The sequence below is a fragment of the Ctenopharyngodon idella genome, chromosome 8 (assembly GCF_019924925.1).
Source record: "Ctenopharyngodon idella isolate HZGC_01 chromosome 8, HZGC01, whole genome shotgun sequence".
NCBI lineage: Eukaryota > Metazoa > Chordata > Actinopteri > Cypriniformes > Xenocyprididae > Ctenopharyngodon > Ctenopharyngodon idella.
The window spans coordinates 11,396,383-11,417,541 of record NC_067227.1 but is presented as its reverse complement, the minus strand read 5'-3'; the positions used below and the strand labels follow the sequence as shown (position 1 = coordinate 11,417,541).

The following is a 21,159-nucleotide window of genomic DNA, read 5'->3' as shown; positions in this document are numbered from 1 at the left end:
TTTTTCCTGCGGAATGCCAAGAAATGTTTGAAGAATCTTATACAGTTTTTATACTTTATATAATCCTTTAATATGGGCAGTGATTATTTTGAATAAAAGTGAAGCATATCTCCATGCTCTGTGGGAGAGAACTGTTGAATATGGCCTCAAAACATTTCCATGCTTTTCACTTTGCTTTTCACGCTCTTTTCTATCAGTCGTCTCTCTTTCACACCCTCTTTTCCGCTCAACTCCCTGTTGCTTTCATTTTTCTGTGCCCTTTATCCTGAGCTTTAAAATCCTAATTATATTTTGAGTAATTTCTTTCCCATTTTAATCTTTGTGCAGTGATAAGATTTGGATTAACCTCCATCAAAATCATAAGCTTTTGTTAAGTAGATGAAGTTCTGCTAGTTTTTATAGTGGAATGATTATCAGAGATGGTACAAGGAGGGGGAAATAGACCACTCATAGGAAATAACAACACGATCTCACAAGATATAATGAGATGATGATTTTGCATGAATTTGTTTGGCATGAATCTTATGAAAATGTACAACATTTAAAAAAAAAAAAAAAAAGCATGGAAGTCCACTCCTAACCTCACCCATAAAGCTAACAGTCACTTGACTATATGTAGATTGTATGGAAACATATGAACGAAATTCTACAAATTCATACGAATTAGCCACCAATTTGGCAAAGTCAAAATAGTTATGAATTGCCATGAGATTGTGTTGCAAATAAATGGGAGAAATTATAGGTATAAGTCCCACCTTTTAGTTAAAAGAGCCAATCACCTTTTTTATTGAGTTTGTTTATTCTATAATGCACTAGGTAACCTTAAAAATCTAGATAACCCTAAAATGGTTTATAGTGTGATTTGAGCTAAAGAAGCAAAACAATTTTATATAAATCTTGTAACGCTGCACAATTAACTGTTGAAAGGTTGCGATCTCGATAATAACGATCATATTCCTAAATGACAATGATTCGCCTGTACCTATTAAACCTTTGATAAAATCACAATCTAATTCAAATCTGCATTCACACTGCCCATGACCCAGAGAGAGCAGTATAGGTACTATATGAAACAGCTTCACAGTGTCAATATTTCTGGTTTATTCATAACAAAAATCCAAATGATCACAGAAGTGCTGGGATAAAAGTTTATAGTATGGATATAAACACTGATGTCTACGGTAGCGATCAAAATAGAGCAAATCACCTTTTGAAAGTAACTAGGCGCTTCAAATAACAATTGTATCGATTGCATTGTCATGCCACTATGTGGTAACAAGTGACTGTTAAAAAATGCATTTGTCATTAAATAATTAGTTTAAGAGATTCGTTCAAAAATGTTGATTCATCCAGTAATGAAACATGTGAAGTATGAGTGAGTCATTGAATCGTTCATTCAACCCTATTTTAAAAAAAATAATTCACTCAAATTAATTAAACATTTTAAATAGACTGCAACAATTAACTTTTTTATTCTCAATTTATTCAGAATCGTGCAGCTCTAATATCTTGTCAAACTTGATTGTTTATTTGAAATATATTGTTGAAACGGAATCTTGATAAACAGTTTCAGAGATTTCAGTCTTCACTGAATTTGATTCAGTCTAACTCAGGAGCTCCTGTACTTGTACGTCTCATTGGATACGTTCAGACTGTCAGTCCAAATCCGATTTTTGTGCATATCCGATTAAAATCCAATCAGTGTGAACAGCAAAAAAATCACATGAAATGTGATTTTTACAAATCCGTTTAAAGCAAAATCCATACTTAGTTTGAAATACTATTCAAATCGCATTTCTGGAAATTTGTTTGGAAATTTGACTGTTTCAATCGGACCGCTCTGATCGGATTTAGCGTGGTTTATGTGGCATAAACAGACCGGAACGCATGCAAGCTACAACGACGATTGAGGCCTACATAGACGTTGTCTCACAACAGCTCTACTGTTGTGTGAACAGGTTAGAAAGTACCCTCATTTGTACAACTCTTGCAAAGATGTTTAACTCGTGTAGAGAGATTGCTCAAAACTGCACGTGTCGAACTGTAACACTAGCGTACACGTAAAAAAATATATATCCAGGGCTTAAGACAACATCTCTATTGCAAACCCCTCCATGTTGCGGTTGTTGTTGTTGTTTTTGACATATGCCTACCAACTTCATTGGCATAGAAACCAGATATTCCGGAAAACAAAAGAGCCGCATGGACATAAATCGGATCTGAACAGCTCCTATACACAATGTGGACATCAATATTTTTAGATCAGATTCCAAACGAATTGACAAATAATCGGATTTGGACTGAGAGTGTGAACGTAGCCTTACTCAAAAAAGTAGCTGCCTGTACTCTCAGGTACTACTATTTAACTTTAAGGTACTAATATTCACTTTTTAAGGCTAAATAAGGTATAAAGGTGTACATTTTTAGAATGGTCCCTCCCCAGTGACAACTTTTGTACCTTTCTGAGAGTGTGGGGTGTTACCAGTATGGCCGCAGAGTGAACTGACTTGCCTCAAAGGTACTATGATTACATTGTAAAACATTCATGGCCATTTTGGGAACTTCCTAGTGTTGTTGAGGTGCGTTCACGCCATATCGTAATTCCTGTAACTACGAGATTCTGGCTCGTAAAAAGTGTTCACGTCCTCGTAGAGCTCGTAATTACAGCTTGTAAGCTGGGAGTTTTCTGAAAGCTCCCACATGTATCACATGGCCGCTGTACCGCCTGACCATTTGTAGATTCATTTAGGCATTGATAGTGGTGCCATAGAAACGCATAATTCCCATTCAAAGCAAGTGAACAGCTCCGAATATAACGTCACGTGTTGTCATCTCAAGATTCCGGTAAATACGAGGTGGCGTTAACACAGCATTGGCTCTCTTTTTTTCTCTTTAATTGTTCCTCAAACATTGTTTGAAAAGTTTTCAGTCAGTTATCATAGTTTGGACATGATGGCACATGGTATGGCTTTGCACATGTGTTTGAGCTTGTGTGGGAGTGTATTTGAAACAGTGCGTAGACTTGAGTGGGGTAATCTCTGATTTATAGTGAAGTAGGTCATGCCGAGCTTGACGCTGCCCGCCGTGTGCCATTCTGCTTGCTGAGACACACACACACACACACACACACACACACACACACACACACACACACACACACACACACACACACACACAAACAATAACTGCAGGCATGCCTTTGAGCTTGTCTTTGGCTCTTCCAAAACACACATAAGCTTCATTTGGGAAACAGCAACACACTTCAAGATTCACACGTGCTGCTCTCACATGGACACCCTCAAACATTCATTATTCAAATACTTACACAGGACAGCGAACACACAAAACACACTGTTCTGGTAAGTTTTCCTCTTTGTCTCAGTCTGCTGAATGAGGAAGGACCCCTACTTCAATTCCCAATGTTGTCCTCACCTAAAAATTCTACAGTTAGTTCTGGAAAGAACAAGCTTTCTACAAACAGAGATATTTACAGATGTTTAATATGTGATAATTTTAGCCATTGTGCAGTTTCATTTTCAATCATCTATTGTGTTTGAACTTGCAAACAACTCAAAGCCATAACAAGCCCATATCCAATTATTTGTCTATCTGATTGGAATCTTTTTTGATGTCTGAACAAGGCTTCAGTTAATATCATGCAATATTTGGGCAAAATGATCATTCGAGAAATTACATTTAGCCCTTTTTGATGATATATTCAAGATACAGTGTCTGATCATCACAATAAGACTGATTTCACAGCTTAATTTGCCAGACTGACAGATTACATTTGAAAAAGCAGATTCTATTACGATAGTGAATGGAGTTCAGATTATGAATAATCATCACAAGGCAGTCAAAGCTTTAAAGGACATGGATTTGGTCAGAGGAAACTGACCATAACGTCTGTCCACTGCGTGCAGTTATCAAAGTCCCTTAAAGGTGGGATAAGTAGATTTTCAGAAACACTGTTGGACATTGTTGACATTTGAAATCAACCCAAACAAACCCACCCCTCTCTTCATTACTCACCTCCAAAACTCAACTGTCTCGAACCCCAGCTCGATTGCTGTGATGCTAAACACCACATTCTTTAGTGGTCATTAGTGCGCAGTGGTTTACCTGCACAACTCTCACTGGTTGGCCACTGTTACATACGCAATGTGTGTTTATCACAGCCGACGTGTAACAAAATGCTTCACAAAAAATAAAGCGCAGTTGATGAACGAACAACAAGGAAGCACAAAAAATGAACACACAGTACACAAGAGTAAATACAAAGGGTTCATTGTTAGTCGCCAACAGCACAGCAGCTCCAGACAATCAAAACCCAGTGTTACTCACGTGTGAAGCGGAATCAAAGCAGCCTCCGCGTCTGTTTTCAGGCCTTCCCGCTTAGCTCTCTCCAGCACTGGAAAGCTTTTCTAATATAAACGCGGGTCCTAAAGCGCTTGCCCAGTCATAAACCTTCATTCCAGTGATATTCTTTTGAGCTCTTTTGTATTGTGTCCCATCTCTCTTCCTGCAGTTTTTCTTCAAATCTCCCGCTTGCTCATTCTGTCTCCTCAACCGTCATACGCCCCCTAATGCTGATTGGTTTCACATTTGTTGTTGGTGTCGGCCCGACTAACTTCCAAACAGTGTTTTTGAAAATTTACTTACTCCACCTTTAATTAAGGCAGTCCACTTGGCGGCCATCTTGATAACACTTCTTGGTACCTATTTTATTTTATTTTTTTTTGGTCACTTGCCAGATTTGTCCTATTTATTTTTCTATGTGTTTTCTCATTCTTATACTGTCTAAAGTGTCACTGAATTTGGTGAGGCATCATACAATTACTAATGCATGTTCAAAAAACTGTAAACACAACTTGCCCATAACAATGATTTCTGCTTTGCAATCACCAGAGTTAAATAACTTTTTTTTTAAAAAAATCGTGTTACTCCTAAAAATCACATATTATTATGTTTCATCATTACTTAAATGCAAACTAACACATAACATTACTTTTGTTGTAAAAAGTGCCACAGATTTTTTCAAGACCAGCTTCATTATTATTATCAGCATTATCATCAGTCTTTTATTGAAAGGCCTATTCACACCAATTACAAAATAAAAGGTGAAACAAATTAATAACGAACAATCTTTTCTCTGTGGGTGAAATGAAAACAGCACTCCAGTCATTCACCTTCTTTAAAGGGAAAGTGTGTAATTTCTGCACCACTAATGAAAAAATAATGGCAAGTTTCAGTACCCTTACAAAAAATAAATATACTTAAAGGGTTAGTTCACCCAAAAGTGAAAATAATGTCATTTATTACTCACCCTCATGTCGTTCTACATCCGTAAGACCTTCGTTCATCTTCAGAACACAAATTAAGATCTTTTGATTAAATCCGATGGCTCAGTGAGGCCTTTATAGACAGCAATGCCATTGTAAATCTCAAGATCCATAAAGGTACTAAAAACACATTTAAAACAGTTCATTTGAGTTCAGTGGTTCTACCTTAATATTATAAAGCGACGACAATACTTTTTGTGCGCCAAAAAAACAAAACAAAAACGACTTTTCAACAATATAGTGATGGGCTAAATTCAAAACACTGCTTCGGAGCTTTACGAATCAAATCAGTGACTCGGAGCGCCAAAGTCACGTGATTTCAGCAGTTTAGCCATTTGATAGGGTAGCCGTTTGATTTACAACTACATTTTTCGCTTGTGCTGCAACTATACTACAAGTCAGCTTGTATACTGATAGTTTAGAAGTTAATACTTGTAGCACATTTTTTTTTCGTTCTAGTTTAGTAGTTTTAAACTGCAAGTATACTTGTAAGTTTTCTTTAATTTAACATCATACTTATAGTTTACCATTTTATTTTTGCACTTTAACCCCCGGTTTCACAGACAAGGCTTAAGTCCTAGACTAAAATGCATGTTTGAGCTTTTTTAACTGAAAGAAACTTCAACTGACATATTTTAAAATGTTTTGTCTCTTGATACACACCAGTAATGTTTTTTGTTTTTCTAGGGGATGTCTATAAAAGTTACTTAAATGCCCTAATTGAACTAAGCCTAATCCTGGCTTAGTCTAAGCCCTGTCTGTGAAACTGGGCCTAAGTATACTGCTATGTTCCTATTCATTTTTATACTTAAATATCTTTAACTGTACCTTAGTTGCCAGCCAGTGCCAGCATTCTTAATTTTTTTTCACTTGAACGTGGGTATGTTTCATTAAAAAAATCAATTAATTAAAAAAAAAAAAAGCAACGTTTTGAACAAAAAGCTGAGAAAAAGACGTCCGGATTGGATTCAGAATGATAATCAAAACATAGATGTAAATTCCATCAACACAATATTAGGCAATTTTGATTTATATGCCGTTTATTGTTTGATGATTGTGTTAGTTTATATGTGTGTAAGCAATCCTTCTATCACTTATTTCTGTTTCTTCTTCACCTGTGTTTTGATCCGGAGATTTTGTGCTATATCAGCAGATGGGTAATAGCGCCCCCTACCGTATAACAGTGAAAACATGAGTACAAGTATAGGCCAAATATACTTAGACTTTTTCAGTATGAATTACACTGAAGTATACTTAAGTGTAATTTTACTCTAACCCTAACCCTAAGTATATTTCTGAGAAGTACATAAAGTGTATTTCTGAGAAGTACATAAAAATAGACTGAAAGTATACTTTCTTTTTTTAGTTCAAAAGAAGTATTCTGATAGCACACTTGAATAAACTTCCTTTTTTTTGTAAGGGTAGCGCTGCAAAAATAACACACAGCAATCTTAATGCATCATTTAATGATACAGATTTAACTCTCAAAACAAATGACTAAATAAATATTATTCTCACTTCAATGCAAAATATAGTTTTTTTGATGATAATCTTTCATTCACAGTGATACAGTGAATATAATGACAATAATATAGGTGTACTGTTAGTAATAATAGCAGAGCTATTGTAATGCAGTTCTGCCAGGTGTAGTATAAATTTATAAGCACATTTTCATTTTGTCAGCAGTTTCTTTTCATATCACAGCTTTTCACTCTCTTGCTTGTTACCGTTCTGGCTTTTATATGTTTCATGTACTCCGAGAACAGCTCTATCAGCTCTACTGATCTCAAATGCATTGTTCAGACTCATGAGCCAAATGTTTTCTTATTATTCCTGCTATCTAGCAGAGTGTCCAAGCTGCTCTCTTCCATAAAATGAAAGTGAGTGATGGTTGTCCCTTGTCCCTATCCATTCCCTTTCATTGTATGAAAAAATGCTTCTTCACTTAAGAAAGAAAGTCATACAGGTTTGGAACGACATAATGGCAAGTAAACAATGACAGAATTTGCTTCTTTTTTTCACACGATGTAGAATAGCTGTGTAGATCACTCTGCCTGACCCTGAAGGGGCTTTAGTTTGGCTAAGCAGAGTAGACAGGAAGGCCTGCCGAGGCCTCCGGCTGGGAGCTCTAGTTTCATCTGACAGAGATGGAAAATAGCAGAGTAAACAGTCTGGATGCCTCCAGCTTGGTAGTCATACTTTACCTGTCCAATATATGCAGCAGTAATGTTGACAGTGATTGGGGCGGCGTGAATGCATAAACCATCACGCCTTGATCTAAGGTCAAAAATGAAATAAATAAATCAATGCAAATAGCCAGAGTCAAAGCCTGACCTTGAATCTGCTGACAAAAATGAAAAATGTTAAATCCTTATGTTGTTTTTACTAAGTAATGTATGTTATATTATGGTGAGCATATTTGTTTTGTCATATTTTAGCCTCTGAATTGTGTTTGTCACTCACTGTCTTCTTGCCAAAATTCAAAGGCAAATTAATGCATGTATTCTTTACAGAGAATCCAATCCCAGAATATTATAAAGGCAGTGTCTATTTATCTATGCCACCCGAAGGCTATTTTCACTAACTCTGTCCACCACTGCTTGGATAATTTACCCTTGGTACAAACAGCATATCATTTCTATTTACACTTTGTATGAATATCATCTATCACTATTTGCACTTAGTGTAAATATGATGCTATTTGTATCAGTTTACACACATGCACATGGTATCCGCCACTATTTACACTCAATGTAAATAGCATATAGCTTCTTTTAAATAGCCGCTGCCTAAATATTATTCATTCAGTACAAAAAGGTATTAAAAATATTTTCATCTAATTCAATATGTACTGTTTCCCAATATTTGTGTGCGAAGTATTTTTATGCTGAATAGAATCACACTTTGTTAACTTAGCAACATGGTAATATCAAACTATTTAAAAATCAGTTGCGATGCTATGAGTTGCAACCTATGTAGAGTGTTCTAAATTGGTCACTTTTTAGGTTCTATTTCTATTAGGTGCCTTCACATTAGCGAAATTTCTGCACTTTTTGGTCAGTGCAGCTAATTTGCGTGACCCCGATGCTTGAACATGATGCGAAATCTGTTTGTGGAAATCATTACTTTTAAAAGAAATGCGTTATAAGATTGCATTACACCCTAAAAAAAGGTAACTGATGGTGTTACTCAGTTACTTTTTATGGAAAGTAATGTAACGTTACTGTCAAATCTGGACTGGGCTTGCTTGCTTGTTTGTTTTTTAATAAAAAAAGTTCTGTTGTTGGCAAATATAAAGGCCCTTTCTGAGGCTGAAGGTAATGCAAATTCATGCCTGTACATTAGAGGGCGCAGCTCAAACAAACCTTTTAGCTGAAATAAGGTGTTATATAATTTTTTTTTTTTGTGCAATATTAATGTTAAGTGGGAGATTTAGTAGTGATATATGTTTTGTTATGCTAATTTAGAAGAGTTTCTGTTCATGTTGGTTTTTGGAGAGTTACCATCATGGTGAGAAGTGGTGCATGCGGCTTGGTTTGAGAGCAAGTATGTTAAATGCTTTATATTGCTGTACTCATTCAGCAAATGCTATCCACCTTATTCCCACGCCCCATGACGCTTTGCGCGAATTATGGGTGTAACTTCCGTTAAGCTGTAAACAGCCAGTGAAGGACTCGCTCTATGAACGAAATTATACGTTTTTTTTAAAAACGGGGTACAATGAGATGACATTATTCTACTCACCCTTCAACCAACAAACATTAAAAGGACGTTTAATAGAGTAAAAACATCAACAGGCCATAACGGACGGGTTAAATACAACTATAGTGATATATATCTGTATTATATAATATATGTTGCCTTAATAAAAAAATGTTCATGAACTTCAGCATTGCGTGATACTATTTCAAAGTGATTTCCATCATTTTTACAAATAATAAATTGTATTTACCTGTGAAAACAAACCTGGAAAGAGACGTGAGGCTTTGAGGAGAAAAACGAGAGATTCTTCGTGCATTCCAGTGAATTATTAATGGGATATATCGTAAATTATATCAGGAGAACAGACCACAAATGTGCAGTATATGTTGTCCTTCTTCATACTATTACAGCGGTATGCAAAGGGACAAAAGAAATTAATCACAAGGATAGAAAGCAGCGACTGAAAAGAGCTCTTGCCATAGATATTCTTGTTATAACATGTTACGTTAAAATACCAAGCCTTACATTATTCTCATGATGTCTGAAAATAAAACATGAAAGAAAAATTGACAGCTCATTCAGTCAAACTGACGGATAAGCTTTATTTAAGGGCAACCTTATGATTTGAAACGATTCATTTCAGTCTTTTTAAATGGAAGTTCCCCAAACTGGAAGTGCAACCCATAATTCGAAACGCAGTAGCCTAGTCAGGAATAAGGTGGATACCATGCAATTGTTAATGTGTTAGCAAGTTAGCATTTTTTGAATTAGCTTGTTATAGCTGGCTAATAAAATGTTTACGTTGAGGTTACACACTGTAAAAAGTAATACGCTCTCTCTACTCAATAAAATTGTGGCAACAGATTACAAGCAATATTATTAATTAAATTCAACATAAGAATTTAGTTCCAAATTAATTCCTTAAAAATCAGCCATTTAAAATGGGTAAAATTAGCAAACAACTTTACAAGAACCACAAACTGACATAAAAAGCAAAGAGTCAAACTGCCCAACTAAATGAAACACCGATCATCATAATGGTGACCAAACATTTTCAATAAAATCAACATCAACATCTAAACCTCTGTTAATTCTTGTGTTTCTCTTTCCTTCAGTGATTCTACTTGTTATCATCAGGTGTCTTCAATGTTGGCAATAAAAAATAAAGAGTTCTTAATTCATCTTTGACGTCTGTCTGTTATTCAGATATTTTTGTTTAAATTTTACTTAAATCTTTCTCCTTTTAAATGGTTGACATTTAAGGAATTAATTTGATTAATTCTAACTCAATTCTATTTGTTGAATACTGCTTGTAATCTATTGCCAAAATTTAATGGAGTAGATATATCATATTACTTTTTACAGTGCATGATAATTTTACGTTAAATCTATGAATTAGTGTACTCAAACATTTCAAGTTAAGAATAATTAAAATGTATGAGCACAAAATAAAAATCTGCCAGCTCTGTTTACTTAAACTTTGAATGTCTTAACTTAAAAATCTTGAGGCAACTGATTGCCTCAATTTTTTGATTTTTGCCAACTTATTCGGTTTTACAATGTTGAGGAATACTGAATCTGTGATGAGATGAGTAAATGCATGCTCACATTTAGTCTAGAACTACAATAACCATCATGGTAATAACCAACTATCATGCTTATTAGTATCATGTTTACAAAGCGTCCACAACGCCTCTGCACTTACTCCTGATTCCTCTCAACATGGAGATATGCCAGTCAGTGACTGGGAAAGCAAACTAACTTGCGTTACTTATTTGAAAAAGTAACACAGATATTTTGTTGTAAATTTAAAAGTAATGAGTTACTTTACTAGTTATTTGAAAAAAAGTAATCTGATTACATAACTTGCTTTGTAATGTGTTACCCCCAACACTGCTCATGAGAAATTCCTGATTGCATGGATTCCTATTGAAATGATTGACTTTTACCTGTGAAAATTCGCTGAACAACAGTAAACGTGACGGCACCTTTATAAGGCTGTAGACAGCAAAGCAGCTCACTAAGTCAAATGACTGCAGTATAATGACTGTATTAGAGAGTATATGACTGTACCAGGCCATTATTACATAATGTCTGTCTCATATAGCTTTAGGCAGGAGGAGGACAGTGTGCAAAGAATATGTCGCGATAATACTTTCAAAATACAGTCTACATAGTGGAATACTTAAATCCCCAGCAAACATTTTAGTTTTATATTTATATTTCATTTTGAATTTAATTCTCTTTTTGATTGTATTTTTCCAGCTTGATTGGATTGTTTAATGCTGTTTATCCCATCATGCCTCATTTCAAGTTTAAAGAGGTCAACAGTATGCATACAAGCAGGTTTTAATATTTTTTTAGCATAGTAAATTCATTCTCACTATATGTCTATCAGATTCCATCTACCACAGACTACATTGTTTTTAGGAGTATTTTGAGATATTTAGAATTTTGTATCGATTTCAAATGAGGGCACATTCGAATAAAACAAATATAGCTGCTGTTCAATTAAACCAGAGCCACTGAACAATAGAGATCGACTGGGGCAGCGGCTGAGAGAGAGTTCACATGGTCCACTGCTAAAGAGGAGCGCAGGACATAAAGGATTAAACCGCTTAAAGGAATTAAGAAACGGTCGGCCGTTTATCAATTATTCATGCAATAGAATCAAATTAAATGGCTTTTATAATGGGTAAGTACAGAGGGGGTCTCTTTAGAGAATAGATTGCACACTGCACAGATTACTCTACTTTTGTATGACGTACAATGAACTTTCAAAATCAGCTGGTTTGATTGCATTTTGAAAAGTAAAAATGACTTTTAGTGCTGCTAAACCGATGCATGAAAGATTGATTCAAGTTATATCATTTTCCCTTTGGCATCATGTGTTTGTCATTAATTTGCTTTGTGTGTGCCTTGAGCATAATTTGTGGTCCTTCACCAAAGTGGAAATAAGATGCATCAGTACGCCCTGCTGAATACCCCTGTACTCGTGTTGAAGGAAGACTTCTGCTGACTGCGTGTTTGTTTGAGTGTGAACTGAAGTGTCACTCTTGCTGTAGGTCTCAATCTGTCATAAGAAGGACCTTGGGTTTTCTGAGGTCACCGTGAGGTTATTTATAGAAGGTCACCATTATGACACAAAGGGTCAGAATCACCTGGCAATCAATTAACGAGCCCATCATTAATTCATGGAGGGTGAGAGTCTTAATGTGTTCTCGATGTCTCTGATGTGTTTTTCAATCACTTAGCTGGAGCTCTGAGAGAATTATTCACACTGAGCTTGTCTATAGTGTCTGTGAGGAGGTATCACTGCAATCCCTGTGAGCCTCTGGGATTTTGCTGATATTTGTAGACTTTCAAAATAATAGAGGATTTGTAGAAGAATATTTTAGGTTTGCAATTTTAGCATATTTGTAATAGTAGCAAGCTGTTGTTTACCTCACAAGTCTATTTCGATTTTTTTTTTTCGTATGTCACTGACTATATTTGTAACTCCACATTGCCATCCCATTACTACTGTATATTTATATTCACATATACAAAACTGCAACTATATTAAGTAAAAATGCAGTAAAGCTCCAAAGAGCGAGAGTTGTTGGATAAGTACTTATATAGCAGAAAATATTAACTGTATATATATATATATATATATATATATATATATATATAGCAGAAAATATTAACTGTGTGTGTGTGTATATATATATATATATATATACATAAAATGCTTCTGTGCTCTCATTCCCATTTCTGACTCAAAGTAAAATATTACAGAGAGAAAATTTGAAATAAACCTTATCTTTTCTTGTGAGCTATAGTCGCAATTAAACAAAATAATGATGCAAATTATGAGATGTGAAGCTGCAGTTATGAGAAACAAAGTCACAGTTTTGAAATGAAATTGCAATTGTAAGATATAAATGCACAATTGTGAAAAATAGCTAAAACTTATATAAGATACAATTGTGGATATAAAGGCCCAGTTGTGAAAAGTAGATGCAAATGTGAGATATAAAGATGCAGTTTTGAGATATAAACGCTCAATTAATAGCCACAATTTTAAGATATACAGTCAAACCAAAAATTATTCAGACATTAGATATAATTTTTATATGTTTTACTAGTGGGCGCAGGACAGTATAGTTCATTTATGTAAGTGAGGATAGCAAAATAAAGTAAACTGTGACATATTATACCCAAAAATTCTTCATACAGTGGACTACCAGTAAAACTGATAAAAAGTTGGGGCCAAAAATTATTCAGACACTTTGACCTGACCATGTTTTGCTTAAGTGTTATCTGGCATAATTAAGATTAATATTTTCTGGCACAGTTTAACTCTGAGATCTTGTCATATTTTATTACCATTTTTTTTTTCAAACTATAGTGAATAAACTGTATTAATGAATGAAATATTCAATTTGTCTGAATAAATTTTGGTTTGACTGTAAATATACAATTGTGAGATATTAATGCACAATTGTGAAAAATAGCTACAATTTTGAGATATAATTGTGGATATAAAGGCCCAGTTGTGAAAAGTAGTTGCAAATGTGATAAATAAAGATGCAGGTTTAAGATATAAAGGCCTAGTTGTGAAAAATAGCCACAATTTTGAGATATAAAGATAAAATTGTGAGATATAAAGATCCAGTTGTTAACAATATATGCAATTGTGCGTATAAAAGCCCAATTGTGAAAAGTAGTTGCATCTGTGAGATATAAAGATGTAGTTTTGGGATATAAAGGCCCAACTGTGAAAAATAGCCACAATTTTGAGATATAAAGATACAATTGTGATATATAAATGCAGAATTGTGAAAAACTGTCACAACTTTGAGATATAAAGATGCAGTTGTGAGATATAAAGGCGCAACTGTGAAAAAGTCCTAATTCTGAGATGTAAAGATACAATTGTGAAATATAAAGGTCCAGTTGTGAAAAATAGTTGAAATTGTGAGATATAAAAATGCAGTTTTGAGATATAAAGGCACAAAAAGGGAAAAATTGTCACAATTTTGAGATATGAAGAAACATTTGTGAAATATAAACATATCTCAATTAGTAGAAATAATAAAGGTAACTATACTTTTTTATGATAAAATCACATTTACTGCTGTAAATGTGACTTTATCTCATAAAAAAGTATAGAAGTGTAATTGAAATTGTGAGATACAACAGCGCAATTAGGAGAAATAAGGTCATAATTAACTTTTTATTTAATTTCATTCTTAAAGGGTTAGTTCACCCAAAAATGAAAATTCTGTCATTAATTACTCACCCTCATGTCGTTCCACACCTGTAAGACCTTCGTTCATCTTCAGAACACAAATTAAGATATTTTCAATAAAATCCAATGGCTCAGTGAGGCCTCCATTGACAGCAAGATAATTAACACTTTCAGATGCCCAGAAAGGTACTAAAGACGTATTTAAAACAGTTCATGTGACTACAGTGGTTCAACCTTAATGTTATGAAGCGGCGAGAATACTTTTTGTGGGCCAAAAAAACAAAAATAACGACTTTATTTAACAATATCTAGTGATGGCCGATTTCAAAACACTGCTTTTGAAGCTTTACGAATCTTTTGTTTCGAATCAGTGGTTCGGAGCGCGTATCAAACTGCCAAAGTCACGTGAACCACTGAAATTTCGAAACCCTTATTACGTAAAGAAGCCTCGTTTACTGAAATCACATGACTTTGGCAGTTAGATACACACTCTGAACCACTGATTCGAAACAAAACATTCGTAAAGCTTTGAAGCTTCATGAAGCAGTGTTTTGAGATCACCCATCACTAGATATTGTTGAAAAGTCGTCATTTTGGGGTTTTTTTGGCGCACAAAAAGTATTCTTGTCGCTTCATAACATTAAGGTTGAACCACTGTAGTCACATGAACTGTTTTAAATGCGTCTTTAGTAGCTTTCTGGGCATCTGAAAGTGTTAATTATCTTGCTGTCAATAGAGGCTCACTGAGCCATCGGATTTTATCAAAAATATCTTAATTTGTGTTCTGAAGATGAACGAAGGACTTATGGGTTAGGAACGACATGAGGGTGAGTAATTAATGACAGAATTTATGGGTGAACTAACCCTTTAAGAAACAGGCTTCCATAAAGAACAAATCTGTTGACTTTTTATTAGCAAATTTCCACTTAATTGTGTTTGGTTTATTTTCTGGCATGTATTTGTATACTGCACTGTTTGATCTTTTCTTTCTCACATCTATTAGCCATCTCCATCTTGTTACGTGTCCACTGGCATGGAATAAACCCGCTCAATACCGTCCAAACCACGAGTGGCCTGCCACTTTGATTGTACATCTATTAAACACACAGCAGTGTGCCTGTCTTCAGAATGATCTATGCTAACGTCAATAAAGTCATTGTGTATATTACTGATTATTAAATGAACATGCAGTTGCGCAAACATCGCGACATGCAGTTTGCAAATGCGTAACACGTGATATGTACAGACCTTTTCTATTGTACAGCAGTCACAGCAGTATTTCTGCCCAGAATCCACTCATTGCATGTGCATTAGGCATTGCTTAATTTTGTACACACACATATGCTCCCACACACACCCTTGAGGCCAGCCTTAAATTAGACAGACGCTGCTTTTCCCTCTCCTCGCTCCGAGTGTCCTCTTGTCTAGCTGTGATTGACGTGTGGTGGGTGTGGCGGTTTGTAATTCGGTCTAATCATTCCAGTAGGCCTCTGGCTGTGAGAGCTGCGGGTGAATATATCAATATGCACACAAACAAACACACAGCAGAGTGCAGGACCTCAGTGTGAAGCGCTGGGACTAATGTTCATGTTGTGATGTACTGGGGGATTTCGCTTATCAGACTCTTAATTAGAGATGTTGAAGCAGAAAGGAGGTAGGATCTGTGTGTGTGTGGTAGGAGAGTGATAAAGAATTGGTGATTGATGTTGTGTCAGTGTGGAGCCGTTCAAAGCCTGCGGGGAGAGGGAGGGCTGTGTCAGATTTTCGAGGCTGGATCGCTGTAATTGGTCTGGGCTGTTCGTAGCCCTGTTAACTTGTCAGTCAAGGCTGGATGGAGAGGGGATAAGATGCCATCTTAATCTGGAAGCGCACATACACACACATTGAGCTGAAGGCTGTTGTGTGGGTCAGCGATCTGTCAATAATTCTGTAACTTATTTGGACTTGCTGTATTTAACGTGTGACTTCCTGTCCGATGTCACCCGCAGGTACGACTAGACAGCCAAGAGACGGCGAGATCACGGGAGTTGACTATAACTTTGTGACCGTTGAGGAGTTCTTCTCGCTGGAGGAGTCGGGGGCGCTGTTGGAGAGCGGAAAGTTCAAAGGTCAGCCCACATTCATGACCCCATATCTGAATAATTTATGAAGAATATAAAGTGTTACAGTGCAAATATATTATTTCATTATTTCAAATGTTCTTTTTAAGGTCATATCTATGGGGCTTTTTTATCCAGTGTTGATCTATTGATTCACAGTTCTAAGAGCTCCATTTACACACATCAACATGCATCAACACAACTGTTGTGTTGGCAATACTTATCTATCCAACAGCTCAAAGTTTAAAGCAATAGTTCACCCCAAAATTATTATTCATCCTGTTTCTCACAAAGTTATTATGGCTTTTGAAGACTGAAAATAGCACACAAGTTGTATGGACCCCTTTTATTATCATTTTTTATCCTTAAAGGTGCTCTATGTAAGTTTTTGACTGTACTAAAGCATAAAAATACCATGTTTGCAGATATTTATTAAACATGCTGAGTTCACGTACTCATTACTCTGAAAACCATTGCTACAGCCAGTTATTTTACTTTGAAAATTACGTTCCGTGTCGGAATGTCTGTTTTTGTTTCGGTCTGTGCAAGACCGCACGTTGCCAATTTACCCAATAGTATTTCGCCACCCCGGGTTGCCAGTTGGCGGAAAACAAATGCAGCGAATAGCAGCCATGGAAGCCAGCGAACAAACTGGGTCAGAGATCGCAGATTCTACCCGACCTAAAAAGCCTCAGCATCCATCTAAAAAATCTCTATGAATGGGAGCATATTAAAACGTGATATCAACTCATCATAAATCAATAAATCAACTAATTATCTTACAGTGTGTAAGTCTCCTCGCCTTCCAATGTCATTCGAGCTCGCTCCTGTTGCGTGTCTTCAAACTGGCAACCCGCAAGAGCGTCCAGTCAGAGGAGGAGGGGGTGGGGCAAACAATATTTTGATTTTGGACTGCAGTACCCATTTCAACCACCAGCTGTCATTCTTACATAGAGCGCCTTTAATGGATTTTTGTTGTTAATGGAAAATTGTTGTTCAGGAATTTCTAATATATAATGTCTTTTGTGTTCTATGCAAAAAAAGACGTCATGCCGATATCAAGAGTATATAAAGTCATGGGGCCAAAAGTCTGAAAATGCTTTCATTATATTATATTATATTATTTAGTGCTGTCAATCGATTAAAAAAAAAAAAAAAACTAATTAATCACACATTTTTCTGTAATTAATCGCAAATTAATCATACCCAACATTAAAGTTTTTAATATATTTTTATATTATAATAATTTCACATTTGATCTCCCAATTAATGTAGAAAAAACATAAAGACAGTATATTTCAATATATTTGATCTAACAGGTAGAAAAAAATATCCAGAATCAAAGCATTTAGCAAACACTTTACAGTATTCACTGCATAATTTAGATTAAAATATAGATTCATTTTTATTAATTTTTATTAAAGCGGTAACACTTTATTTTAGGGTCTTTTAACTAGTTGCTTATTAGCATGCATATTACTAGAATATCGGCTGTTTATTAGTAATTATTAAGCACATATTAATGCCTTATTCTGCATGACCTTATTCTACATTCTTAATCCTACCCAGTACCTAAACTTAACAACTACCTTACTAACTATTAATAAGCAGTAAATTAGGAGTTTATTGAGTGAAAAGTCGTAGTTAATAGTGAATACATGTTCCCTATTCTAAAGTGTTACCATTAAAGCTACAAAAGTGATTCAGTCAAAAGCAGTGAGTGATTTTCTTTTGTTCTTTGATGACTCGGATCTGCATCCTATTTTTTTCAACTCTTTGTGTTCAATTAAGACTTTATTTAACTAATTTAATACTGTGCTTATGAGAATACTCGATAAAGCTGGCATTTTGGCATGATTTTGTGTGTTTCTGTCCATTCAAGCACGAAAGAGAAGTGCGGCCGGTGTTTAAGCAGCACAATGCCAGGGTGGGAAATGCTACCAACATCATATTCATGTGGTTTGAGGCTTTATTAACATCCTTACCTACCTCTACCCTAAATCTACCCATAAAACAATGCAAATATAGTGTCGATAGCACAATCTAATAGGTAGCATTATTCGTCAGAACACCGGCACGCTGTCTGAAGCGGCTTTCTGTGCGCATGAGTACAGCAGTATCACACTGCGCTCTCTTTTGTCTTGTCATGCTTGAATGGTTTAATGATCATATAATGTAAATCTAGCTAAAGGATGACAGAAAAAATGCTGTGTTAATTGTGTTAAATAGTTTTTAACATCTTAAACTGAAAAAAATTAATCACATTCGTTAACGCATTAAATTTGACATCACTAATTTATGATGAATTTTGAAAGAATTTCAGAATTTTCTAAATTGGTCCTATTTTGGATAACATTGTAATGGTATTGTAATGGTATTTTAATATTTTTATATTTTCTAATATGTTTGGAGAAGCAAAACTGGTAACACTTTAGTATAGGGAACACCTATAAACTATTAACTACGACCTTTCCCTCAATAAACTCCTAATTTACTGCTTATTAATAGTTAATAAGGTAGTTGTTAAGTTTATATATTGGGTAGGATTAAGAATGTAGAATAAGGTCTTGAAGAATAAGGCATTAATATATGCTTAATAAGTACTAATAAATAGCCAATATTCTAGTAATATGCATGCTAATAAGCAACTAGTTTAAAGACCCTAAAATAAAGTGTTAGTGTAAAATTTGATTTAGGTCTTATAAAATGGTACTCATATCTAAAATACAGTGATATCTCTCATGAGGAAGTAAAACTGATAATAAAAGCAAGTTTAATTTCCCTTCAGTTTATCTCAGTCTGTCTTTATAGTTGAACAGAGTTGTATTATAATTTTTTTTATTGTAAATTGCAGAAATGCTTACAGGTTTCTACTTTGAGCCACATAATGTCAGTTTATACCATAGATAAAAGCTCATTGTCCATTACACAGATAATATACACTCCATATTGGCATTTCATGGCAAATGTATCGCAATTCAATGTTCAGTGTGGAATCCGAAGCTCATTCCTCTTTCAGCATCATTACTGTGGGCTCTGTGACACATGTGCCTTTAGCATGTGAGTTATGGCTCTCAGGGGCAGGATCGCCTACCTCGCCTGATTAAACGAATAAAATGAATTAGCATAAAAAATGCAGCTGGATTTACAAAATGCCATAAACGCCATTTTCACCTTGCCGACGCGGCAAGGTATGATTTACTTACCACTGCAAAGGCAAGTTACTTAATCAATAACAGATGGAGATCAGGACGGGTTCAAAATCTGTTGAACCGTCTGAAGATATGTCACTCCTCTTGTGTAGTATTCCATCCTTGTGGTGGTTTTTATGCTTTTAGAGAATATAATGGATTATCATGTGTTATTAAGGTGACCTTGATTGCAAGATTTTGTTGCTCCTTTTAGCTATTTGTATTGAAATAAAGCTATTGATTCACTCTGAAAGAAATAATACCACATATCCATGGATTTACCACTAGCCATAAATCTCTAGTATGTAAATCCTTTAATTATGTTTCACAAGTTCACACTTACAAAAATTTCAGATAGAGTATGGCGTGCTCTCTGAGGAGAGGGCTCCGAGCTTGGAATTTGGCCCGAACCCAGAGTACTCACCCCATATTCCTGACTGGGATAGGAACTAGCCAATAGTGAGGAATCGGGGTGGCGGGGGGATGCAGAAAACTATCTACGAGTTGGAGACCACCTCTCAGACCACCCAAATGTGACATATAAACAAATTGTTCAGGGTGGTTCAGAGGATATTACTACCAACACTGGTAGACCCTAAAATAAGAAACTAAATAAACGCTTCATGAATAATATAACTTCTAAGCAATAACTGTAATAACTGTCCCTGGAAGACCTGAGTGACAAGCTTCTTATATTTCCTGGATTAGGGAATTACTACGGAACCCCTCGTCCGGTTCACATCGGTCCAGAAAGCCCGCCCATCACCTATCAGGAGCACCGCAACCTGCTGAGAAACTTCCGTACCCGTAGCAAGTCCCTCAGCAACCTGGAGAAGGCTGGCGAGGAGGGCGACAACAGTGAGGAGGACTCAGGTCTATCAGGTAGGAAGAATGCATACACATCCATAGATATGTATACATAGATGCCACATTCAACCACTCCAGACAAGTCGACATGTCCACCGTCTTGGGATGGTTAACATGACACTGTTCATAACTTACACTAACAAATCAATGAATTTTCATACTTAAAGGAACACTCCACTTTTTTTGAAAATAGGCTCATTTTCCAACTCCCCTAGAGTTAAACAGTTGAGTTTTACCGTTTTCGAATCCATTCAGCCAATCTCCGGGTCTGGCGGTACCACTTTTAGCATAGCTTAGCATAGTTCATTGAATCTGATTAGACCGTTAGCATCTCGCTCAAAAATTACCAAAGAGTATCGATATTTTTCCTATTTAAAACTTGACTCTTCTGTAGTTAAATGCATAATATCATTGCGCCTGCTGCACCCATGGTACGTCAGCAAAGTTCCTTGATTATTACGCCGGAATGAGAGTATAGTTCCTAGCCATATCGGCCTAGAAAATCGCAACTTTTCATTTTCCGTCGGTCTTAGTACACAATGTAACTACAGAAGAGTCAAGTTTTAAAAAGGAAAAATATCGAAACTCTTTGGTCATTTTCTAATCAGATTCAATGAACTATGCTAAAAGTGGTACCGCCAGACCCGGAGATCGGCTGAATGGATTCGAAAACGGTAAAACTCAACTGTTTAACTCTAGGGGAGTTGGAAAATGAGCCTATT

General features: G+C 35.6%; 1 protein-coding gene across 5 annotated transcripts in view; it reads left to right on the top strand.

The window, feature by feature from the left end:
* Positions 1-21,159, top strand: part of LOC127517122 (membrane-associated guanylate kinase, WW and PDZ domain-containing protein 2-like) — a 105,425-nt gene that overhangs the window by 31,356 nt on the left and 52,910 nt on the right. For all 5 annotated transcript variants that reach the window (XM_051902340.1, XM_051902339.1, XM_051902338.1 and 2 more), the window contains exons 4-5: positions 16,269-16,388; positions 20,279-20,452. In XM_051902340.1, the coding sequence (XP_051758300.1) occupies positions 16,269-16,388; positions 20,279-20,452 (294 nt within the window). The remainder of the gene's footprint in view (positions 1-16,268; positions 16,389-20,278; positions 20,453-21,159) is intronic.